Source organism: Triticum aestivum, chromosome 7D, assembly GCF_018294505.1.
Source record: "Triticum aestivum cultivar Chinese Spring chromosome 7D, IWGSC CS RefSeq v2.1, whole genome shotgun sequence".
In the NCBI taxonomy this organism is placed as follows: Eukaryota; Viridiplantae; Streptophyta; class Magnoliopsida; order Poales; family Poaceae; genus Triticum; species Triticum aestivum.
The window spans coordinates 186,066,635-186,090,627 of NC_057814.1; the positions used below are offsets into that span (position 1 = coordinate 186,066,635).

At 49.3% G+C, this 23,993-nt stretch overlaps 2 protein-coding genes across 9 annotated transcripts; one reads left to right on the forward strand and one right to left on the reverse strand.

Annotated features, from left to right (window-relative positions):
- The first annotated feature begins 865 nt into the window (after positions 1-865).
- On the forward strand, positions 866-3,961 carry LOC123168133 (aspartyl protease family protein At5g10770). Its single transcript, XM_044586003.1, has 2 exons — positions 866-1,103; positions 2,419-3,961. Exons 1-2 carry the CDS (start codon positions 1,007-1,009, stop codon positions 3,699-3,701), a joined length of 1,380 nt encoding a protein of 459 aa, XP_044441938.1. The 5' UTR covers positions 866-1,006; the 3' UTR covers positions 3,702-3,961.
- Positions 1,961-23,840, reverse strand: LOC123168134 (uncharacterized CRM domain-containing protein At3g25440, chloroplastic). 8 transcript variants are annotated; one of them, XR_006484215.1, is made up of 6 exons: positions 23,692-23,840; positions 23,267-23,612; positions 22,758-23,159; positions 22,392-22,630; positions 20,801-21,098; positions 1,961-2,302 (listed from the first exon to the last, which is right to left on the reverse strand). XR_006484215.1 is itself a non-coding variant. In XM_044586007.1 (5 exons), the coding sequence occupies exons 1-4, from the start codon at positions 23,760-23,762 to the stop codon at positions 22,439-22,441; spliced, it is 1,011 nt and encodes a 336-aa protein (XP_044441942.1). In that variant the 5' UTR covers positions 23,763-23,840; the 3' UTR covers positions 1,966-2,302; positions 22,392-22,438. The 8 variants fall into 8 exon arrangements, 4 of the variants coding, with proteins under 4 accessions (XP_044441942.1, XP_044441941.1, XP_044441940.1 ...); XR_006484213.1 differs by lacking the exon at positions 1,961-2,302 and adding an exon at positions 4,553-4,894; XR_006484212.1 differs by lacking the exon at positions 1,961-2,302 and adding an exon at positions 4,553-4,899.
- Positions 23,841-23,993: the final 153 nt, after the last annotated feature.

A 23,993-nucleotide genomic window follows, 5' to 3' on the forward strand; every position in this document is an offset into this window, starting at 1 on the left:
AAACCCCTGGTTTGATGCTTTGGTGTCCAAAAAAGTTGGAATATTTTTTCAGGTGGAGGCGACGTTTCCGTCGATAGCGACTTGCCTGTGGTGACCTCATCAATCTCAAGACCCCTCGGCTCAGTCTCTTCCAGATGTTCATGGGGAGAGTATGTGTGCATGCATTTATACGGGTGAGTGTATGTATGTGTTTTTAAGCGTGTGCATATGTATCAAAAAAGATATCAACATTCAGATAGCCCCAATACCATTATCCAATTTTGAGCCCCAATATCAACTTCCAAATGGTGCCTGATTTCTCTTTCTACTCGTGCACCGGCCGACGAAATGAACTCTGCATCCATGTTTGGTTCGACTGTGGATTTCTAAAAGCAGCTGTGAAAAACAGCTGTGGAAAAACAACTGTGGAAAATCTAATGTGAAAAAGATGTAGGTCATTTGGCAAACCAGCTGATACAGCTTTTTCAGATTTTGGCTCGCAGCGGAATCAGATTTTGGAAAGCACGTCCTGGGCTGCTTCCGCTTTTGGTTCAGATTTTGACAACGAATTTCTAGAATCGGATTCTGCTGGGTTCGCCCTTTAGTTCAGATTCTGCTGCGAATCCGTTGATAAAAGCAGAACCAAACAGGGCCAAGTGTAACTGCCGTAGATACGTCTGTTTGCCAGACAAGTTAAATTTTGTGCTCCCTAAGTAAAAGCAGTGCACAAATTATGCACTTAACTGAGAGTCGGGACGTGAGAAGCAGCGCCACATTACTCGTCAATAATTCAGTAATCACTTCGCCCAGAGCATCGTCACCACAGATAATAATTTGTGTCCCTAAAAAACAATCATTTGGGTGGATAAACTCAGACGTATCTATTGTGACAAACTATGTGCGTTGAGACTTGAGAGCTACCGGAAAGATTCCAACGAACCACTCACACACACACTATATAGAGGCCACAAGAACAAGCCTACTGAACGTCCTCAAGAAGAAGCAGAAGCTTTTAGCCCGCAACACCATGGAGTTGCTTCTTCTTCTTCTCGCAGGCTCTCTCATCTTCCCTCTTGCCGCTCCGGCCAGGGAGATCACCAACGCCTGCACCTCACAAGCTAATGGTACTCCCATGATACTTAGCAGTGTATTCATCTCTTCCCCAGTTAGTTTTCCATCCATCATAGCTTTTTTATTCTAGAAGTTTTCATCATCGTCAGATACCATGTTGTTGCCCAGTACACAACCTAACTTGAACCGTTCATGGGACCATGATAAGTAGACGGATGGATGGCTTATGGTTGAATCAGGCCTGGATACTATGTCTTTTGTTCTTTTGGAGTTGTAGAGCTTAGACAGGCAGCATGTGGTGATAACTATATAAACCACCTTCACTAACCATGGATCGCAGATGCCAAGTTTTTTTAAATAGATTAGCATACACATTCCCAGGAACATCTATAGTATAGGAGAGTATGTGAAATTCATAACGCATATTTCTATAGAAATTCAGGCGCCAGATAGCCAGCGAACCAGATAATTTGCAAAGATAGCAACCATTAAGCTACAAGAAAGCAAACAACACTGCTTAGGAAAAGAGAAGGTGACCACACAGAGCAAACCAAGCAGTGATAAGTGGCACGAATAGACGCTTGCGTGAACCAGTCTGACTCTCCCTTCCCGTAACTGTCCACGAATCAATTCAGTTTACTCCATTTGACGGGTTTCCTCTGGCGTTGGACTTTCGGGTAGTACAATCATGGACAAATTGGTAACCTGTCAATAATTGATTAAGACTTGAAAATCGTGATGTGGAGACAAATGAGAGGGCATGGCAACCGGTGCTCCATGGGATGGGAGCATCATCTGTTGGTGCCTGGATGAGACCCCATTGATGAGAAGTTGAGAAAAAAAAAAGAGAAAAAAAAAAACAGGAGATTCCGCGACAAATTTCGGTTGCAACTGGTGACAAACTGGACAGGGTTTTAGTTACATGGTTATGATTTATGAAGGTGTGCATAATTGATAAAATGGGTCGTGACAAAATTCGTCTTCATAGAATGTTAGGCCAGATTCTCCGATCCTGTTTGCTAATCTGCTGACGATCCCTTTCGTTTTGTAATTCTCCACGTCAACAGCAGACCATGACTCCGTACCAACTTATATCCAAACATCGCTGGAATGAATAACCCGACGCGTCACGGTCGTGTGCGTCCAAAGTTACGTGCAGTCCGCTGCCACCAAAATATGCAGGGGCCGGACGGTTTGTACCCTACCACCGGTGAGCTAGCAATCACTGGTTGGACGGACGAGCTAGCTCCATCTGAAAGCAAACCACATTGAGTAGTCAAAAAATATGCAGGCGCCACTCTCTTAGCAACTCTACAGTTATAAGATAATGACGTGAGTAATAACACATTATGCGATGGTTTGTTGCAGTTTTTCAGCACGTGAACGGCACCGGCATGCACCTGACGCTGCACCACCCGCAGAGCCCCTGCTCGCCGGCGCCTTTGCCGTCGGACCTCCCCTTCTCCGCCGTGATCGTCCACGACGAGGCGCGCATCGCCCGCCTCGCCTCGCGCCTCGCCAAGACACCCTCCAGCCGCCCGACGTCGCTCCGCAAGAGCACCGGCGGCGCCCACCTGGGCGACTCGCAGGCCACGTCGGTGCCGCTCGCGCCCGGCGCGTCGGTCGGCGTGGGCAACTACGTCACCCAGCTGGGCCTCGGCACGCCCGCGACCTCCTACGCCATGGTCGTCGACACGGGGTCATCGCTCACGTGGCTCCAGTGCTCCCCCTGCGTGGTGTCGTGCCACCGGCAGGCCGGCCCGCTCTACAACCCGCGCGCGTCCACCACGTACGCCGCCGTGCCGTGTTCGGCGCCGCAGTGCGGGGAGCTGCAGGCCGCCACGCTTAACCCGTCGGCGTGCTCCGCCTCCGGCGTCTGCATCTACCAGGCCACCTACGGCGACAGCTCCTTCTCCCTCGGGTACCTTAGCAGGGACACCGTCTCCTTCGGCTCCGGCAGGTTCCCCGGCTTCTACTACGGCTGCGGCCAGGACAACGAGGGCCTCTTCGGCCGGTCGGCCGGGCTCATCGGCCTCGCGCGCAACAAGCTGTCGCTGCTCTACCAGCTCGCGCCGAGCCTCGGCGACTCCTTCTCCTACTGCCTGCCGACCTCGGCGTCCCCCGGGTACCTATCCATCGGGTCGTACACCCCGGCGGAGTACTCGTACACGCCCATGGTGTCCAGCTCGCTCGACGCCTCGCTCTACTTCGTCAGCCTCGCCAGCATGTCCGTCGCCGGGAGCCCGCTCGCCGTGTCGCCGTCGGAGTATGGCAGCCTGGCGACGATCATTGACTCCGGCACGGTGATCACACGCCTGCCCACGGCCGTGTACACGGCGCTGAGCAAGGCGCTGGGCGCGGCCATGGGAGGGGCGCCCCGCGCGCCGGCGTACTCGATCCTGGACACGTGCTTCAAGGGCCAGGTGTCGAAGCTGCGCGTGCCGGCCGTGGACATGGCGTTCGCGGGCGGCGCGACACTCAAGCTGGCTCCAGGCAACGTGCTGATCGACGTGGACGAGTCCACGACGTGCCTCGCGTTCGCGGCCACCGACAGCACGGCGATCATCGGGAACACGCAGCAGCAGACGTTCAGCGTTGTCTACGACGTCGCGCAATCCAGGATCGGCTTCGCGGCCGGTGGCTGCAGCTGAAGAATGGACGAAATGAACCGCACCTGCATCGCATGCATGGACCCAGCTAGGTAAATCTGCAACCAGAGCACGCCAAGCTACTTGCAAATACAATTACACCAAAGAAGATAAACAATGTCATAAAGCAAGCATGTGAAATAGTACTGTGTTTGCTCTTCTTCTGTCTGTACAAGTGCTTCAACCACTGTATGTATTGTAAATGCACAAAAGTATTGCAATGGCCTAAAGATTTGGGATATGATAAACTTATGACTTGTTAATGTGCGTTCTCCAACGATTCATTGTTTTCCTGTTTCCATTCGACGAACAATTTCCTTATCATAAATTCTGCAACAAATGACAAATGCAAAACATTGAGCCAAAGTATTCAATTGGTTTGGATGTTTCGCCGCCTCCAATAATTGCGACTCCCTCTATTCACAAATATAAGATGTTTTGGATGTTTTAATACAGTTTTGCTAAAGCACATCTAGATGTGCCATAAGTATTACACATCTAAGTCCTATATCATTGATCTTACGTTGAGATTCGTGTGGATATTTTCTTTTTTTTTCTTTTCCTCTTCATGCTTGATTCACTCACTTAGATGTGCAATAAGTAGGGCACATCTAGATATGCCCTAGACATTCCTATTTTAATATGGACCACATATGGGCTGACACGAGTGAACAAACACACTAAAACATTTCTATATACATCTGATTCAGAAAAAAGTTAAAACATCTTATATTTGTGAACGGAGAGAGTACATGAATGGATGACGAGTACTTCTCGATGTGGAGGGAGCTGCCCATGATGGAAGGCAAGACTGCCAGGACATGCATATATCGAAAGTGACAGCAAAACAAAGATACTGATAACTAACCGGTGTTATTCTCTTCTTCTAATAGAATTGCAATCTTCTTGATAAGGTTTCGTAGAAGAAAAAGGGAAACTAACACCAATTATATGAGAAAGTACAACTAGTTTACATTTACATGCAGATAAGGACTTCGTCCATTTATAATCTGTTAATCTCTTGAGTGAAGAAGACCAAAAGTTTGTGAAGCAGCACATTCCATGCAGAGCACAGATAGATGATCCAAGAAATCATCCTACATATAGAATAACCAATATGCTGTCATTTCAACGGTCTGTAAATCAGCTCTTCAAGGTCCAGAAATCCCTAATGGGCATCCATTACGTCTCCAGGTCTTCACTGTTACAAGGGTACAATCAGTGTCGGGCACTAGATTGTGGGTCCTCATAAGAAAAACAGTAGCTTCCGAATTGTAACTAAATTTATGCATACATGTTATAGTAATGTTGTTCATGTGTCATACAGTATGAGTTGGTTTCGAACAAAATCCACAGAAGTAACTCATACTTCATAAAGTACACATGGCCAACCAAGAACCAACTAACGTCATAGTAACGGCATAAAAACTCACAAGGGAAAATTCAGAGGTCTCCATATTACACAATTGACATGATGCCTTAAATTTAAACCATGCCTGTATCGCAGAAAGTAGATGATGTAAAATGCTGCAGGATGAGCAGTTCTACATGATGAGTGATTGCTTTCTAGGGATTGACAGATCTCGCTGCCATAAACCGATCTAATCAGCTTTTGGACTAGAACCAAAAATGGAGACTAGGAATCCTTCAGATACAACTGGTGAGGGCTCATGTCAATGGCTGGGGCCTAACATAAATTGCTCGTCAGCACACACCACAGGACAGCTGAAAGGGACCATATTAGTCTTGATGTGGCGTAATGGCAGCGGTGTGCAAGACATCCAAATGGCTTTGGGGTTTGCTTTTGTCTTGGAGTTGGCCATGGCCTACAGATAGGATAATATGAAAGGGTTCTTCGACATTGACACATGAGCTGTGAAAGTGGAACACTTCTACGTGGTACCCACCAGGCAACTGGCTTTGACAAGAACAATTTATGACATTCAGTTTCTTATTGTTGGATTCTTTATATGGTATTAAGTGAAGGCTGCACAAAATAAAAACAAAGAGCAACAAACATGTGCTGGTTGGTGTTTCACTTTCTGATGTTGCCACATTAAACATATTTTAGGAAGGTAACTTAGGGCCACGGCCTGAGTTTTGTGACAGAAGCCTATGTCATAATAATTTTGTCATACCCAAACCAAATTAGGTTACACGGTTCAGGTTCACAGAAAAATTTGGAAGAGATGGCACTGCAGAGACCTAGACCCTTGTACCAAAAGTTGGATGAACCATGTTTCTGGAAATTACGCTTAGTTCTCCAGTTGAGCAGTGTCATAAAGTAAAAAGTTAAACAATAATTTCACTTCAATTTTGGGGCCATAAGTTTGTAACGCCCCCCCCCCCCCCCCCCCCCCCCCAGGTGGTGTCGAGTTACATGCACAAGACAGTTCACCCAAAAGCTCAAGGTAATGGAGAAAGGTGAGCAATGCAATACTCCCCCCCCCCCTCCTCTCACGTGTGGCTCCCTCATGCTTAAACATGGATCAAAAGTGGGCTACGGTTTTATTAGAGTGCCCCAAATGGTCTTCGACTTGCCTGCAATCACGTTGATAGCGCCAACGACGACTCAGGACATGGATCAAAAGTGGGCTGCGGTTTTATTACAGTGCCCCAAATGCTCTTCGACTTGCCTGCAATCACGTTGATAACGCCAACGACGACCTGGGCCATGTCCACAGTCATGACGACAATGACCTAGGGTGGCGTGGAAGTCAGGATGCAAGCTGGACGGGACTACCCGCTCGGCCGCAACGCCGCCCCGCAAAGTATGCCCGCTAAGCGCCGTTGGACAGACCGTATGGTCATAAGCGGGCTCAAGCGATATGGCCGCTTTGTCCGGCGGGTGCCGCAGCGTCCCGCATCTCCAACTAAAATATAACTCGTACCATGAGCTCTATCCAACCGGGAGAATCCCTGAAAACTCACACCAGTAAACGAGCAAGCCGCATCTACTGTACATGCACAGTAAACTCACACCCTGAAAACTGCGTGGCCGGCGGCGGTCCGCGGCAGGGCAGCGTTGCCTGAGGTGGCGCGGGAGATGGACTGTGTGGACGCGCAATAGGGAAGCTGTGCTGGCTGCTGGCTGCTGCAGGTGAACTGTGCCCCAGACGTGAGGAAACGCCTTACGCCCTTACATGCTTTCACGGGTTGCATGATGTGGGTTGTATGCGGCTTTCACGGGTTGCCACTTAACCCACGAGGAAACACGCGAGCACATGCAAACCGCCACATGAACCCACCGGGACCACGACCACCCGCATTAGCAAGTGCAGGCTGACCGTTTCCCGCCCCGCCTACATCCTGACATGGAAGGCAAAATGGTCACAATCACAACAGTCTAGCAGGTAGTCATGGGGACGGTGGACACACTCATGGTGGTCGCAGGCATGGCGGGTGCGTCCAAACGCATGCGGCCTTGGAAGGCTTAGACTGATGGGTCATGGCTGAGCACGCCCCGTGCTCACCAAATGGCTCGGCCAGTCAAGCAGTAGATGCAAACTTCGTCCTAACGGTCTTAAAGGCCGCAGGCATGGCATGAACACTGGCCACCTCACTATTGGCCTGGACATGAATGTTGGCTTCGACGGAAAACGATGAGCGACATGGCTAAGATGAAGGACGTGAGGGTAGCGGGAGTGGAGAGATGAAGGTCGTGAGGGCGGTGGGCTTGGACATGGAGGTGGTGAGACTAGAGGGGAGGCCAAGAGATGTACAAGGTCATAACGGCGCAGGTAATTGTGTACTCATGATTGTAGGAGCAAATGATGTACTCATGATGTAGGAGTAGAGATCATGGTCAGATTTTTGAGAATGTAGTAGTCGGCGTAGAGATCATGTTCAAGTCTTATGTGTATAAGCAATTTTATAGAAAATACTGCCATGACAGAGAAACCTGAGTGAATCCAAGTTTTCTCTGCCACGGCAGTGACTTTCTCTGGAAATGGCAGCATCTTCTCACTATTTTGTTCAAGTAAAATATTTTGGCATGTCACTAGTTTACTTGTAGTGGTTCTTAAGCACCACTGGTAACATAAGAGCTAAAACCAGACAATATAAAGATGAAGAGAAGATGCCATATATGCGATGCGCCCAGAGAGAACCACACAAGCTGTATTGAGCCACGAAAGTGAGCTTGGAAGTGGCATCAGTTGCTGTTTGTGTACAATGTAGAACATATGGAAGAGAGCTTAGAAAGCAGGTAGAATACATCCAGACGCGAGCAAATGGACTAAGAATTATGGTTGTAAAAGATAAGAGTTTAATTCAGATGTTGTAAAGTAAGTACAATTGAGCAAGCGAACTACTTTGAAAGATCTTCCTAAAGAGCTACATATGGCAAAGACTACCTTGTGGTAGAGGTTAAAGGAAGGAAGGCTCATCCATCACACCAATGTCATCAAGCACACTTAACAGAGAAGAACAAGTTTGGCAGGATATGGTTTTCTTTATTCATCTTTGATGATCATAGCATTTGGAAGAGCCCACATCAAAAGGATGTACAATATCATACACATCGATGCAAACTGATTGTACCGCACTTGGGGTACTCAGAATTATTATTTGGCACCAAATGAGGATGATCCCGACCACAATAAACAGAGCCACGGTTTTATCGAGAAAGTTATGTTCTTGACGGAGGTAGAAATGCCTTGACACAATGTTGATGGTGCCATGACATTTTATTGGCAAGATAGGCATTTGAGCTTTCACGTACGAAAAAATGGTAAAGACTAGTAATAAAATCCCTGAGCTGGGAATGGTCACCAAGGTTCTACTGGCAGATGTAAGTCATGTTTACATTGTTAATAGGCTTCTTCCGGCCATAAAGCAGAATACAGTTAAACAACGGAACACGACTGCACCACATACATACAACAAGACAACACCGTTAGGATCAAGAGTATATCGACCAGAGGGGGGGGGTGAATGGGAGATTCAAAGATTCTTTCGAATGTTTGAACCGAACCCAATCACAGCGGCGGAGTTAGTTCGGTAGAGCAAAAGCTAAACATGCACTCTAGAGAGGAACAAATCTTTCAAGGAAAGATGCGATAATTGTTCGTGCATAGTAGATCACAAGTCTGACTATTACGATGGTAATGCAGTAGGTCAGCAGATATAGTAGCATGGAAAGATATATGACACAATATAACCGAGCGGAATACTAGCTAGGAAAACAGGTATAATACCGAATGAAAACAAACTAAATAGATAGAGACAAGCACAGAGAAGATCATGCTGACAAACAATGTAAGTACGAACTAAAAGGATGCAAACCGATAGTGAAACAGAGGAAAGCATGAAATACTAAAATAGATCAGATAAGTCTATCCACACAGAGCATGAAAGTAAACTGTTGAGGGGAAAGCAGTAAGGTAAAGTGAACCAGTGGTGCTCGATGGCGACAAATGAATTTGATAGACCTTCTGCCAAAGGACTATGCCTGGTTGGAGGGACTTGTGATTGAACACAAGAGCAAACCTGATGCGGAGCATCCTACGGACATCACCAAGTCAAGAGTCCATTTGGCAAGTGACACGTGCCACACCTACTTCACATACATAAAGGTGAACCATCTCCTTTACGTGTGTTCACTTGACCCCTTCGAGGATGGTATACTACTTGACACCCCTCGTGTGCATACATAGGTATTGTTGAAACTTCACGGATGACGAGGAGTGCAAGCACAAGGGAACGACTACACCATCCAAGAAGGAAGCTTGGAAGCGGAGAAAGAACTGTCAAGAGGAAGGCCAAGTTCCACTAACACCGATGGGGAGATCTCGAGGAAGCCGGAAACCAATAACATTTAGGAAGAAGACGCGCCCAGGCGACACCGTGCGCATGACCCCTCCAGAGAGCTACTGGACTCTGCTGGAGCCTGGACATACTCCATGCGCACATGCCCAGTGCCCGCGGTACAAGCCCGTGCGCACGGGCTCCACTTACCCCTGTGTGCAGCTGTTGGGCTTTGCCCATGTATTCCCATTTCTCCCCTCCTTACCCCTTCATGTCTTGGACCTATATATACTCCTCCATTTAGGGATAGCTAAGAATAGATCTAGACTTTAGAGCTTAGCTCATGTATCTCCCCTTGTGGGTTTCCTCTTGAGAGAGAAGACTACATTGGAGTTCGAGACCTCCATTGGAGAAGATCCTTAGGGATTCAAGACCCCTTCAAGAGAAGATTCCTCCATGGAATTCAAGACCCATCTCTCCTAGAGATTTGGAGGAACTACCTTGTATCTTTATTTCCCTTGTTGTCTTTGGATCTTGATGCACCTCTTGCATTGCTTGTGATTTGAGGAGTATTTAGAGTGAATTTTGTCCATTAGAGTGTTCTTCTTGTGTTTTCCCCTTGTGTTCTTGGTGTTCTTCAAATCCACCTCCAATTCGTGAACGTCGTGCCACATAATTGGAGGTGGATTTGAGGAAGAACACAAGGGGAAAACACAAGAAGAACACTCTAATGGACAAGATTCACTCCAAGTACTCCTCAAATCACAAGCAATGCAAGAGGTGCATCAAGATCCAAAGACAACAAGGGAAATAAAGATACAAGGTAGTTCCTCCAAATCTCTAGGAGAGATGGGTCTTGAATTCCATGGAGGAATCTTCTCTTGAAGGGGTCTTGAATCCCTAAGGATCTTCTCCAATGGAGGTCTCGAACTCCAATGTAGTCTTCTCTCTCTCAAGAGGAATCCCACAAGGGGAGATACATGAGCTAAGCTCTAAAGTCTAGATCTATTCTTAGCTATCCCTAAATGGAGGAGTATATATAGGTCCAAGACATGAAGGGGTAAGGAGGGGCGAAATGGGAATACATGGGCAAAGCCCAACAGCTGCACACAGGCAGCCCATGTGCACGGGGTAAGTGGAGCCCGTGCGCATGGGGTATCCAGCGGCCTGACGACTTAGCCCATGCGCACGGGCTTGTACCATGGGCACAGGTGTCCCGTGGGCACGGGGTCCTGGGCCCGTGCACACGGAGTATGTCCAACGGAGTCCAATAGCTCTCTAGAGGGATCGTGCGTGATGGATAAGTCTATGTACTAAGGTCTTTGTGGGGCTGCAGCACATGGTCCTTGTGGCAGTTAGGATAGAATCCCTGACCATCAAGGACTGGCAGTTAGGATAACATCTTAGACTAGCATCTTAGACTGGCATCTTAGCAGCATCTTAGACTAGCATCTTAGACTGGCATCTTAGCAGCATCTTAGACTAGCATCTTAGCATATGCTTGGCTGACTAGCAGCCTATAAGTATGTATCCCCAACCCCTCAGGTTGGCATGGCATTGTGTGAGAAATAAACCAACGAAAATTGTCCCAACTCTCCTAGTGTCATCCACAACTATGAAATGCTCAGGCTGAAAGGTCTAACAAGTGGTATCAGAGCCAGGTTATCTTGTACCCTGAGCATTTCCTGCTTACCTCCCTCACCGGGAGCTGAGCAACCCAAGTCGGTAGCAGCAGCTGCTCCGTCTGCCTCTGGTTACCTCCCTCCCTCTGGACTGTCGAGCAGCGGCTCGGCAACAACAGCCTCTTCTTCACGCAACAGCCCCCCTGCAGCGAGCCATGTCTGCAGGTCGCTCTCAGCACACGGCTACCTCGAGCATGCGGCGCCGGCAGGAGGCCGAGCGCGCCGTGGCAGAGGAGCGTGAGCGAGCGGCTGTAGCAGCAGCTGCTGCGGCGGCAAGGGTGTCGAGGCTGGCTGCAGCGGAGCTGGCAGCAGCCAGAGCGGAGGTAGAAGCAGCCAGGGCAGAGGTAGCAGCAGCAGAAGCAGCCCGTGAGGCTACGGCGGATGCCAAGGCACTCCGCGGTGGCCCCGGCAGCTCCAGCAGCTCCGCGCCTGCGGACGACGGCGCCGACGCAGATCGCGCCAAAGTGGCGCAGGAGCGGACGGCGCAGTGGGCAGCCGAGCACGCCCGCGCTCCAGGTGGAGGCGCGCACCGCGACGGCGGCTGCAATGACCAGGACCGCGGCCTCTACGAGGTCCGGATTGTGGTCAGGGATGTTGGTCCCAGTGTTGGGTGGCCTACCCTCACTAAAACCAACTACGTCGAGTGGGCCGGGATCATGAAGGCCAGGCTCCAGGTGCGGCGCATGTGGGAGTAGGGATGGCACCCGCAGGGTATGGGTACGGGTGGAGCTACCCCATACCCTTACCCGTCCGCCGTGAGTTTACTCATCACCCATACCCATACCCGTCAAGGGTACAATTTTTTCCCATACCCGTCACCCGACAGGGTTTATGGGTACCCGTGGGTAGAAATACCCGCGTTTAGAACACATCAATTGAGTAGAAAATAGTTGTAAAAAGCAACATATAATCATAAATTATTAATAGCAACACATCTTAAACAACAATGTACAACAACATATTGTAACAACAACATATTCTCATAAACAAAAGTACTTGCCTATAAAGTGACATATAAAAATGTTAAACAACAACACATATGCATACACTTTAACTTCACGAAATCATGATAAATTATAGAGATAATTTGAATACATATTAGATTTTTTACCTAGCATGATTAGGAGGGGAAATGAATACATTGGGATATTAACGGAAACCCACCTGTCAACATTTTAGATGGGTGCATGGGTACGCGGGCATGGGTTATACGATCCCATACCCGTACCCTCTCTACCCGATGGGTATGATATTTTGCCATTTAAGTACCCATGGGTAATTTTTTGTCCCATACCCTTACCCTAATAGGGTTTTTACCCACAGGGTACGCGGGTAATGGGTACCCATTGCCATCCCTATGTGGGAGGCAGTCCAGGACAGCAACGTCGACCACCTAGAGGATCGACAGGCGCTGGACGCCCTCATCGCCGCAGTCCCGCCCGAGATGCAGTTCTCGCTTTCCAACAAGCGGACTTCCAAGCAGGCTTGGGACGCCATCGCCGCAGCACGCATCGGCAGCGACCGTGCTCGCAAGTCCACTCTGCAGGCACTTCGTAAGGAGTGGGAGAGCCTGGCTTTCAAGCCAGGTGAGGACGTTGATGACTTTGCTCTCCGTCTCAACACTCTGCTGCAGAAGATGGTGAAGTTTGGCGATGCCACCTACACCGAGGAGAGAGCTGTCGAGAAGCTTTTTCGGTGCATTCCCGAGAAGTACAAGCAGATGGCTCGCTCGATCGAGTCGTTGCTGGACCTCTCCACGATGACGATCGAGGAGGCGATAGGCCGTCTCAAGGTCGTCGACACCGACGAGCCACAGCCTCCCTCGGGGCCCATCACCACCGGCAGGAAGCTGCTCCTAACTCGGGAGCAGTGGGATCCCAGCCTTGGCGACAGGAAGAAGGGGGAGCCTTCTTCCACGACGGGCGGCCGCAAGCGTGGCAAGCAGCGTAAGACGCGAAGAGGCCCCCCGGGCAGGGCACAAGGACGTGCCGAAGGTGACGCCCGCGGAGGCGCCAAGGACGGCGCCGCTGGCAAGCCCGAGCCGACACAAGACAATAGTTGCCACAACTGTGGCCGGTTTGGCCATTGGGCCAATGAGTGTCGGCAACCACGACAAGGCCAGGCTCACGTCGCACAGGCGAAGGAGGAAGAGACGGCTCTGTTCATGGCGCATGCAAGCATTGAGCTATCCTCAGCGACACCAGTCGCAAAAGCTCTCATCCACCTCGACGAGCCAAAAGCGCACGCTCTTCTCGGCGATGGCTCCGGGAAGGACAAGACTACGGGGTGGTGCCTCGACACCGGCGCCACCCACCACATGACCGGTCGAAGGGAATTCTTCGCCGAGCTCGACTCCGATGCGCGAGGCTCCGTCAAGTTTGGGGATGCCTCCGCTGTGGAAATTAAGGGCGTCGGCTCCGTCATCTTCACCACCAAGGTGGGAGAGCACCGGCTGCTCACCGATGTCTACTACATCCCCGCGCTAAGGAACTCCATCATCAGCTTGGGACAGCTGGATGAGAACGGCTCACGCGTGCTGATTGAGCATGGGGTCCTACGCATCTTGGATCGCCAGGGTCGCCTTCTCGCCAAGGTACCCAGAGGTGGAAATCGACTTTACGTCCTTGATGTGCAGGTGGCACAACCGGTCTGTCTCGCTGTCCGTCGGGACGACAAGGCGTGGCAATGGCATGAGCGCTTTGGGCACCTTCATTTTGAGGCCTTGAAGCGTCTAAGTGCCAAGGAGATGGTGCGAGGCCTGCCATGCCTCGACCATGTGGAGCAGTTCTGCGACATCTGCGTGATGACGAAGCAGAGACGACTCCCCTTTCCCCAACAGGCGAGTTTTTGGGCCAAGGAGAGGCTGGAGCTCGTGCACGGAGACCTGTGCGGCCCGGTGACACCAGCCACACCAGGAGGTCGACGCTACTTCCTGCTGCTCGTCGACGATCTCTCCCATTACATGTGGGTGATGATCCTCGGCAGTAAGGGAGAGGCGGCGGACGCCATCAGGCGCGCGCAGGTTGGTGTGGAGGCGGAGAGCGGCCGCAAATTGCGCGTGTTGCGCACCGACAACGGCGGCGAATTCACGGCGGCTGAATTCGCGTCGTACTGCGCCGATGAGGGCATCCAGCGCCACTACTCCGCGCCGTACAGCCCGCAGCAAAACGGCGTCGTCGAGCGGCGCAACCAGACGGTTGTGGGGATGGCTCGAGCTCTCCTCAAGCAAAGAGGGATGCCGGCTGTCTTCTGGGGAGAGGCGGTGCTAACAGCCGTCTACATCCTAAACCGCTCGCCTACCAAGGCACTCGACGGCAGGACACCGTACGAGGCCTGGCATGGGCGGAAGCCGGCGGTCTCCCACTTGCGGGTCTTTGGCTGCCTTGCGTTCGCCAAGGAGCTCGGTCACATCGGCAAGCTCGACGACAGGAGCACTCCGGGAGTCTTCATCGGCTACGCGGAGGGCTCAAAGGCCTACCGCATCCTCAACCCAAAGACACAGCATGTGCGCACGGCGTGAGACGTCGTGTTCAACGAAGGGCGAGGGTGGCAATGGGACAAGGCGATGGACGACGGCTCGACGCCGACGTACGACTTCATTGTCGAGTACGTCCACTTCAAGGAAGCCGGGGGAGCAACCAGCTCCTCGTCGCCGGGCACGCCTACCCCGGCCCCCAAAACCACATCGACTCCGGTGCCTGCTACGCCGACGGCACCACAACCGGCGACGCCGCACACTCCAGCCCCGGCAGTCACCACCCCGGGCTCATCTTCATCAGCACTAGCTCACACAGAGCACAACCCGACGAAGTTCGCCTCTCCGCTCACTCACGACGAGGAGCGGATCGACGCGTATTATGGCGGCGAACCGCTGCGGTATCGTACGATGGAAGATCTACTCGGCGACCAGCCGGTGCCGGGACTGGTGCCACGTGACCTGGAGGCGCAGCTACAACTCGCGTGTGAAGACGGCGAACCACGGTCTTTTGCAGAGGCCGAGAGAGACGCGGCATGGCGCGCCGCGATGCAGTTGGAGATGGATGCGGTCGAGCAAAACCGCACCTGGGAGCTCGCTGACCTCCCTCGTGGTCACCGCGCAATCACCCTTAAGTGGGTGTTCAAGCTGAAGAGGGATGGAGCCGGCGCCATCATCAAGCACAAGGCTCGCTTGGTGGCCCGAGGCTTCTTGCAACAGGAAGGAGTCGACTTCGACGACGCTTTCGCTCCCGTGGCACGGATGGAGTCCGTGCGACTTCTCCTCACGCTGGCTGCCCAGGAGGGCTGGCATGTCCATCACATGGATGTCAAGTCGGCATTCCTCAACGGCGACTTGAAGGAGGAAGTCTACGTGCATCAGCCACCGGGATTTGCGATCCCTGGCCAGGAGGGCAAGGTACTCCGCCTGCGCAAGGCTCTCTATGGCCTACGGCAGGCACCTAGGGCGTGGAACGCCAAGCTGGACTCCACGCTAAAGAAGATGGGCTTCGAGCAAAGCCCGCATGAGGCGGCCGTCTACCGACGGGGCAGTGGAGGAAACGCCCTGCTGGTGGGCGTCTATGTTGACGACTTGGTGATTACCGGCACCAAAGATGCAGAGGTGGCAGCGTTCAAGGAAGACATGAAGGCCACCTTCCAGATGAGTGATGTGGGGCTCCTCTCCTTCTATCTTGGGATTGAGGTGCACCAGGATCACTCCGGGATCGCGCTTCGACAGTCCGCCTACGCCAAGCGCATCGTTGAGCTAGCTGGGCTCAGCAACTGTCACCCAGCTCTCACTCCGATGGAGGAGAGGCTGAAACTGAGCCGCGACAGCAAGGCAGAGGAAGTGGATGCTACGCAGTACCGACGCCTTGTGGGGGGCCTTCGCTACCTCGCCCACACACGGCCGGACTTGGCATTCTCCGTCGGCTATGTCAGTCGGTTCATGGAGCGACCGACGTCGGAACACCAGCAGGCAGTGAAGAGGATCGTCCGCTACGTAGCAGGGACCCTCTACCACGGCCTCCACTACCCTAGGTGTCCGGGGGCGGCACACTTCGTCGGGTACAGCGACAGCGACCACGCCGGCGACATCGACACCAGCAAGAGCACGAGCGGGATCCTCTTCTTCCTCGGCAAGTGTCTCGTGAGCTGGCAATCAGTCAAGCAGCAGGTGGTGGCCCTGTCCAGCTGTGAGGCTGAGTACATAGCGGCCTCCACCGCCTGCACTCAGGCGCTCTGGCTCGCTCGACTGCTTGGTGATCTTCTTGTTCAAGACACCAGAACGGTGCAGCTCCTGGTGGACAGCAAGTCCGCCCTGGCCCTGGCAAAGAACCCCGTTTTCCACGAACGGAGCAAGCACATCCGACTGAGGTACCATTTCATCCGCAGCTGTGTGGAAGAAGGGAGCATCGAGGCGAGCTACATCAACACCACGGACCAGCTCGCAGACCTGCTCACCAAGCCTCTTGGGAGGATCAAGTTCCTCGAACTCTGCTCCAGGATTGGGATGATTCAACCCTCCCACAAAACGACGTACAAGACTTAGGGGGAGAATGATGGATAAGTCTATGTACTAAGGTCTTTGTGGGGCTGCAACACATGGTCCTTTGGCTGCAGCACATGGTCCTTGTGGCAGTTAGGATAGAATCCCTGACCATCAAGGACTGGCAGTTAGGATAGCATCTTAGACTAGCATCTTAGACTGGCATCTTAGCAGCATCTTAGCATATGCTTGGCTGACTAGCAGCCTATAAGTATGTATCCCCAACCCCTCAGGTTGGCATGGCATTGTGTGAGAAATAAACCAACGAAAATTGTCCCAACTCTCCTAGTGTCATCCACAACTATGAAATGCTCAGGCTGAAAGGTCTAACAGTGCGCACGGAGTCAGGAGGGGCCGCGCGCACGGGGTCGCCTAGGCGCGTCTTCTTCTTTCGTGTTGTTGGCTTCCAACTTCCTCGAGATCTTCCCGTCGATGTTGGTGAAAGGGTCCTAGGCCCGTGCACACGGAGTATGTCCAACGGAGTCCAATAGCTCTCTAGAGGGGTCATGCGCACGGAGTCAGGAGGGGCCGCGCGCACGGGGTCGCCTGGGCGCGTCTTCTTCTTTCGTGTTGTTGGCTTCCAACTTCCTCGAGATCTTCCCGTCGATGTTGGTGAAACTTGGCCTTCCTCTTGACGATTCCTTCTCCGCTTCCAAGCTTCCTTCTTAGATGGTGTAGTCGTTCCCTTGCGCTTGCACTCCTCCTCGTCGTTCATGAAGTTCCGACAATACCTATGTATGCACACGAGAAAAGTGTCAAGTACTATACCATCCTCGAAGGGGTCAAGTGAACACGACTAAAGGAGAAGATTCACCTTTATGTATGCCAAACGGACTCTTGACATGGTGATGTCCGTAGGATGCTCCGCATCAAAACCTCTCTCCGTCCTATTCTCCTTCAACTAGGAGCTGATCAGACTCCAGAGAATTTCACTCGTGGTTGTCGGCGATCTCCAAACCTTTGAGAGACTTCTTCGCGAACCACAACTACTCTTGGTTGCTAAAGACTTTGCTTGGTGAAGACGATTACTCTTCGTCACTTAAGTCGACACCTATCCGTCTAGAGAGTGCGCAGCTCTAAGAGTAATAGGTACAAGAACCTTGACTCGGAACTACTGTGATGCTCAACCACTGTTTCGGCTCTTGGTTTTCTCTTGGTGGATTTTAAACTCAAATCACTCAGAGAGGGGATTCTCAATCAATCTTCTCAGAAATCTTAAGCGGAGCAGCCAACGGACAACATTCGAGCGGGGTGGCTATTTATAGCCGCAGCCTTCCCTGATGGAAAATGACCAAATTGGACATGCGAATCAACCAATGGCCGAACGACACGATTCCAATGATTGGAATTTGAGCACAACGGTGACATTCTTTGCGGAGCAAGAAATGCTAACTCATCAGTCTGAAAGATATCTCCTGCAGCACCGAAGAACAAGGTCTTCTGCAGGTAAGCATTCGAAGCATAAAGAGATATCTCTCATTCTTTCATAGGTTTCGGCAAAGCATCATACCGGACCTAATCTTCGATAACCTATACCCCTATTAATAGTACACAGGTCCTATGACTTAAAGAAAGGGAAGGAGAACAACAAAATGAATGCTACGTCTTCACTTCGCCTTCAATCTATTCGATAGCAGTCATCTTTCCTCGGACACTCCGAACAGATATTGCTTTACGTCATCAATAATTTTAAGAGGTCAATCTTCTTCGCCACAATCTTCACGCAAACATGTCTTCACGAAATGTAGCTCATCCTTCTCTGCAACGCAGAAAGTCTTCGGTGAAGTTCCTCAAATTGACTCCGAATACAACATTCTCCTCGAGCTTGCCTGGACTATTTCTCTTTGTGTGCACTAGCAACAATCTCCAAAACACAAGTGGGCAAAACCTTGCACCAACAAACACAAAGAACTCCATTCCCATGAATGTTCTTTTGTTTGTGCAGGGTTCAGGCTGATGGATGTGATATTTGGTTTACATGCCATAGCCGCGAACTCATTTGATATGAACATCCTTGTCGTAGGATTCTCTGCAGGACTGTAAACACTTTCTCAAAAATGTCTTCTGGTTCACTCACTAACATTGTTGCTAAGGTACGCCAAGCGCATAGAGTACCCTACGAAGAGAAGCAATTATATAGTTTCCTTCATCTACAAGCATGCATTCGAGAGGGAATTGTTGCAAGGTTCTCCACATGTGGAAGCAAGTTCTACCGCACAACTTGTAACGATTAACCCATTTCTTCTTCAATACTTCTCGCATGCATGCCCATATAGTAAGGAATATACAATTGGTTCTCTTTGTCGGGTACTCATACGCTTTTAACAACAATGTTAAAGAGTGAACGGGACGACATTTTTCAAAGTGTTTACAATGCTGCGAAGATTCGTACGTCTTGGATGTTCAAATGAGGTGTTCGCAGATGGCATGTAAGCCGCATGTCACACCCATTCGCCATAAATGCTGGAAACAAAAGATCATTTACTAGAATGTGAGTATTCGCGTTGCATTGCAACATGTATATGGCACAACCACACTCACTCGCTAATCACATATCTTTATGGCGGGAAGAAGTCTATTAACCAAATAATCATGGCTTACATCCCGTGTCAATGCCAGCAGAACCTTGTTCACCATTGATCCCACCTCACGTCTTTCACTACTCCTTTTCGCCAGCTTTTCATACGAGAAAGGCCAAATGCTTATCTTCCAACAAACGTCATGGTACAATCAATGTCGTATTGACCCTGCTACTACTGCCAAGACCTTAAATTTCTCAATAAAACCTTAGCTCTGCTTGCCGCGATAGGGATCATCCACATCTAGTGCCCAGTTATAATCTAAGTATGATGAGTGCGGTACAACCAATTTTTATCAATGTGTATGACACTTCACATTCCTTCGAATACAAGCTCTCCTGTAATGCTATGCAACATCAATAAACAAATTTGTATCTTGCCTAACTTGTTCTCTCGGTCAACATGGACTTGATGGCATTGGTGTGACACATGAGCCTTCCTTCCTTTAATCTTTGCCACAAGGTATTATTTGCCATATGTAGCTTGTTACGAACATATTTGAAAGTTGTTCTCTTGCTCAACTCTACTTCCTTAACAACGTCCAAACTAAACTCTATCTTCTTGTAACCATAACTCTTAGCTCGTTTGCTTGTGACTCCGTGTATTCCATCTTCTTCCTTTTGTCTCATTCATATGTTCTACACCATATGCAAGGAACAACCATTGCTTGAGCCACTTCCAAACAAATTTTTTTGAAGTACAACTCCCATTTAAACCACACATCTCACATTCTTTTTTCCACCGTCAAAAAAACCTCTAACAAATAACTCAAATAGAATAAAGCTCATCCACAATAAATATCTAACAAAGATAGGGCAAAACATGTATGGCTATTTAGCATTGAGCCGACAGCGATAGCATGCCATGATCGTTTATAATCCTTTATCAATTGGAAAGCGTGGGTATTTCACTAGTTATGTGTAGTTCTCCACTTGACTAGTGTCATAAAGTGAAGAAGTCAAGCAATAACTTAATTTCCTTTTCGGGGCCATAAGTTAGTATTCCCCTAGGTGGTATGTGCATTGCTGGAAATGGTGAGATCATCAATTGTGCCAACATATGGCATGGCATCATGGCTAGCAGCATGTAAGTCGTACCAGCGTTCAAGACCCCAATGGTAAAACCAAGTATCTTATGATCCTTGCCAAATTCAGTTTTCCAATAGTAGATTGGGTTGAATTTTTAATTTTATAATAACTAAAATTTTGAAACTATCTTCGGAATATATATGTCCGAATCAAGCATTCGATCAAATGTGAAATATAAAAGGGCTGGTGAGTACTAAGAAGAGAAACCAAATTCAAAAGGTTGACTTTTTTGACAATAGGGCTGAACCCATTCACGGCTACCATAAGGGAAACAATAAGTAGAATAAAATGTTGCTCATGAGTAAAACATGGTATGAACTATATAAGTTTGCTACTTTAAACCATAATTTCTTCATTTGACATTATCTTGACTTCACCGCCGGTATAGTAATTACTCTTAGAATAGTAAATTCTAATATGAAAACATCAATCTTATGTATGCTATTTTAATCTACTCGTTGAGATCCAGGTAAGGGCTTACCAGTTTCCATTTGAGAGGCTTCCTTTGCAGCGATAACCGAAGTTGATTTTTCAAAGCAACAGGCAAGCCCATCTCTCTCAAAAAGTTCAACTCATCTCCTCCACCATCAACATCCACTACTACCTTAAATCTTCAAACGTAAACTTTACTAACTCTTAATGTGACCATCCCATAAATATGTTTATGGTACTTGATCCTCATAGGTATAGCTCCTCTGGGTTCATGGTACTCTAGCAGTATAATAGCTCTTGAACTACTAACTGTCCCTTTTTCCATTTTATGAGGAAGCGTGAGAACCCTACACAAGGGTTATTGCAAAATTACAAGTCATGGGTAATGGTTGTAAGGCAATGTACAACAGATTCTAAAAGAGAAGGTCGCTTATTCTTAGGATCCTAAAAACAGTGCAATGAAACTAGGGTTTTTATCATTTATGCCGTTGTGTCCCACTACTCACTTTTGCCACTAGGAGTTTCAATTGCTCAAAAATGACATCGTTGCATTAGGCGCATGCTAAAAAATGCCACTAGACACCATTACTGATAGCTCAAAGCCCATCTACCATGTTATATGACCAAAATAACCATGGACCAAAATTTCAGCTCTCTCTCTATCTCACTATGATAAAGTGTGGGTCCCACTCGACCCCCAACAACGTTCTTATTTTCCTCTAAAATTATTTGCTTGCTTACTCATGACATGTGGGGCCCACACTTATCATTGTGAAATAGAGAAAGCTGACATGTGGGTCTAGGGGTATTTTGGCCATATAACATGGTCAACGGGTTTGACCTGACAGTAACGGGGTCTAATGACATTTTTAAGCAAGCATCTAACAGAACAATGGCATTTTTTAGGTGTCTAATGGCATTTTTGCGCAAGCATCTCACGAAACGATGGCATTTTTTAGCAGTTGTAACTTCTACCGGCAAAACTTAGTGGGACACAACTAGTGGCATAAATGATAAAAACCCATGAAACTAATCATACCAATATAATCAAGCTGAACAGAAAAAACTAGCTTTTTACTCACTACCAGCCCTATGAAGATCAAATGCTGACAACATTGATGTTCAAGTAACAGATCTTTCATTAAATGGATGTATCAAATCCAAGACCACATCAAGACACAAACAAAGAACATTTGTACCAAGTACCTACCAACTACCCAGACTAGTAATTTCAAGTATAATACTCCTGAATATGCTACCGCTCTTTTTCTGCCTGATTCCAAGCATTGAAGCGCTGTTTAATTCCTATTGCAACCTATCTGAGGGCAAGCTTCTCAATTGAGTATGAATATTAAGATCTGCATCTAAGGGCATGTTTGGCTGCCATCCATAAATTAACTCACTTTTGTGCCACAGGTATGGCAAGTGGCAGTTTTGTGGCAATCAAATTGGTCACCACACTTGTGGCAAAACTTGGGTAAATAAAGGTCTATGATAGGTGGGGTATAAATACAATGTTAGACAAGTGTGGCACGCCACAAATGTGGCTGCTACCAAACGTTTCTTGCACCTGCCAAACATTTGGAAGAGTGAAAAAAAAACATGACATAAGTTTTTAGGGTTGCGAGATCTTCTCAAACCTTCATCGCGGAAAGAATATGAGATGTGAATTGAGGAAGCAGGCAATTCAATCGGTATCTGAGTTAGTTGTGAGGTCATCCACAGCAGAGTCTTCATTGCTGATTTGCTCAGAAATAGCCCCTTCGCGCTTCTTAAATAAAGCAACATGCTTCTGGTAATCTTCAAGCTCCTGTTCCAGCTGCTCAACAAATTTACTGGTATGTTCCAGAGACTGTTCATACCTATATTTCTCCAAGGCCTGTGGACATGGAGTATAGATACATGATGTCAAGTCAACTGAACCAACTAAACGATAGTATGCTCAGATAGAAAAAGAGTACCATGAGAACAAGCAGATTTGTCGGTATAGGACTAGTGATGATTACCTTCTGCTTAGAAAGAGTATCAGGAGGTGACATAACCTTTGGCTGCACATAATTCTTTCCACGATAAAAGATAATGGTATTATTAGGTTTAATATCAATAACTGTCCCTTTGCTGAGCCTCGCCAGCTCCTCTGCGTACTCATACACTTGCCCAGGTCGACAGGGCTTGCAGACTACTTGCATAGTCTCATGCTTCTTCCAGTGGAGGTGCATGTTGAGAACCACACCACCAAACACCCCTCTCCTCCCAACAGGAACATAGTTCTTTTTCTTCTCCCCAGTCCGTTTCAGATAGAACTTCTCCTCCTCGGTCAGAATCTCAGGGTCGTGAACCGGCTCCGGAGCCCTCGGGGCCTCGTACTTCCTGAGTTTCTCAATCAGCCATTCTTCTTTCCTCTTGGCCTGAATTCACATGAGAAATTGACAATGCAGCATTTCAGCATATTTCTCCTCAACCACATACTAAAGGGGGCAGACAGAGTAGTAATAACATGTTAAAATTAAGCAACCTTTCCGAGCTTGTATCTTATCCTGACTTCGGGGTTGGGCGACTTCATCTTCTTTTTGGCCTTGAGGCGATACCACTTGAGCTGGTTGACCTTGGACTTCTTGGACATCTTCTTCTTCGCCGGCGGCTGATTCTGCCCCCCATTCTGATTCGGGCCCGGATCTCCGACGGAGAACCGCGCAAAGCCGCCGTCCGTGTTCAGCGTCACCGCCGTGCTCCCGTGCCTTACCGGCGAGAGAAACCACCATCTCCGCGCAGCTCTCGCGCATCCATCAACCCCCGGGGAAGGCCGGAACAGCGGGCAGGGGCGTGGGGGATTTGCGCCGTGGAAACGCATCCAAGGATCGCTGTTAGGAGGCAACCGATAAATCAAACCCAAAATACAAGATGGCGATGGAGGCATTAACAGGAGGAGTGGCAACGAACCGTGGAGAGCGTAGAGCAACGGCGGGTTGCAGAGTCCGGCGGCCAAGGAGCCGGGGGACGAGGGACGCCATGGCGACCGAGCAGTGAAGGCGCTCCGGCCGCCGGGCACCCGAGGTGTTTAGTTAGGGCCAACTGGGTTTGTTGGTGTGTTTGGGCTAGCAGGGCCTGGTTGGTTGGTAAAATCTTGGATGGGCTTATGATGGGCCACACGTCTGCTACACAGACCACGGGCCGGAGATCGTCAGCCCGAAACTCAAAATTACACACGGCCACCGTCCGATCACGAATCGACGGCCGCCCGA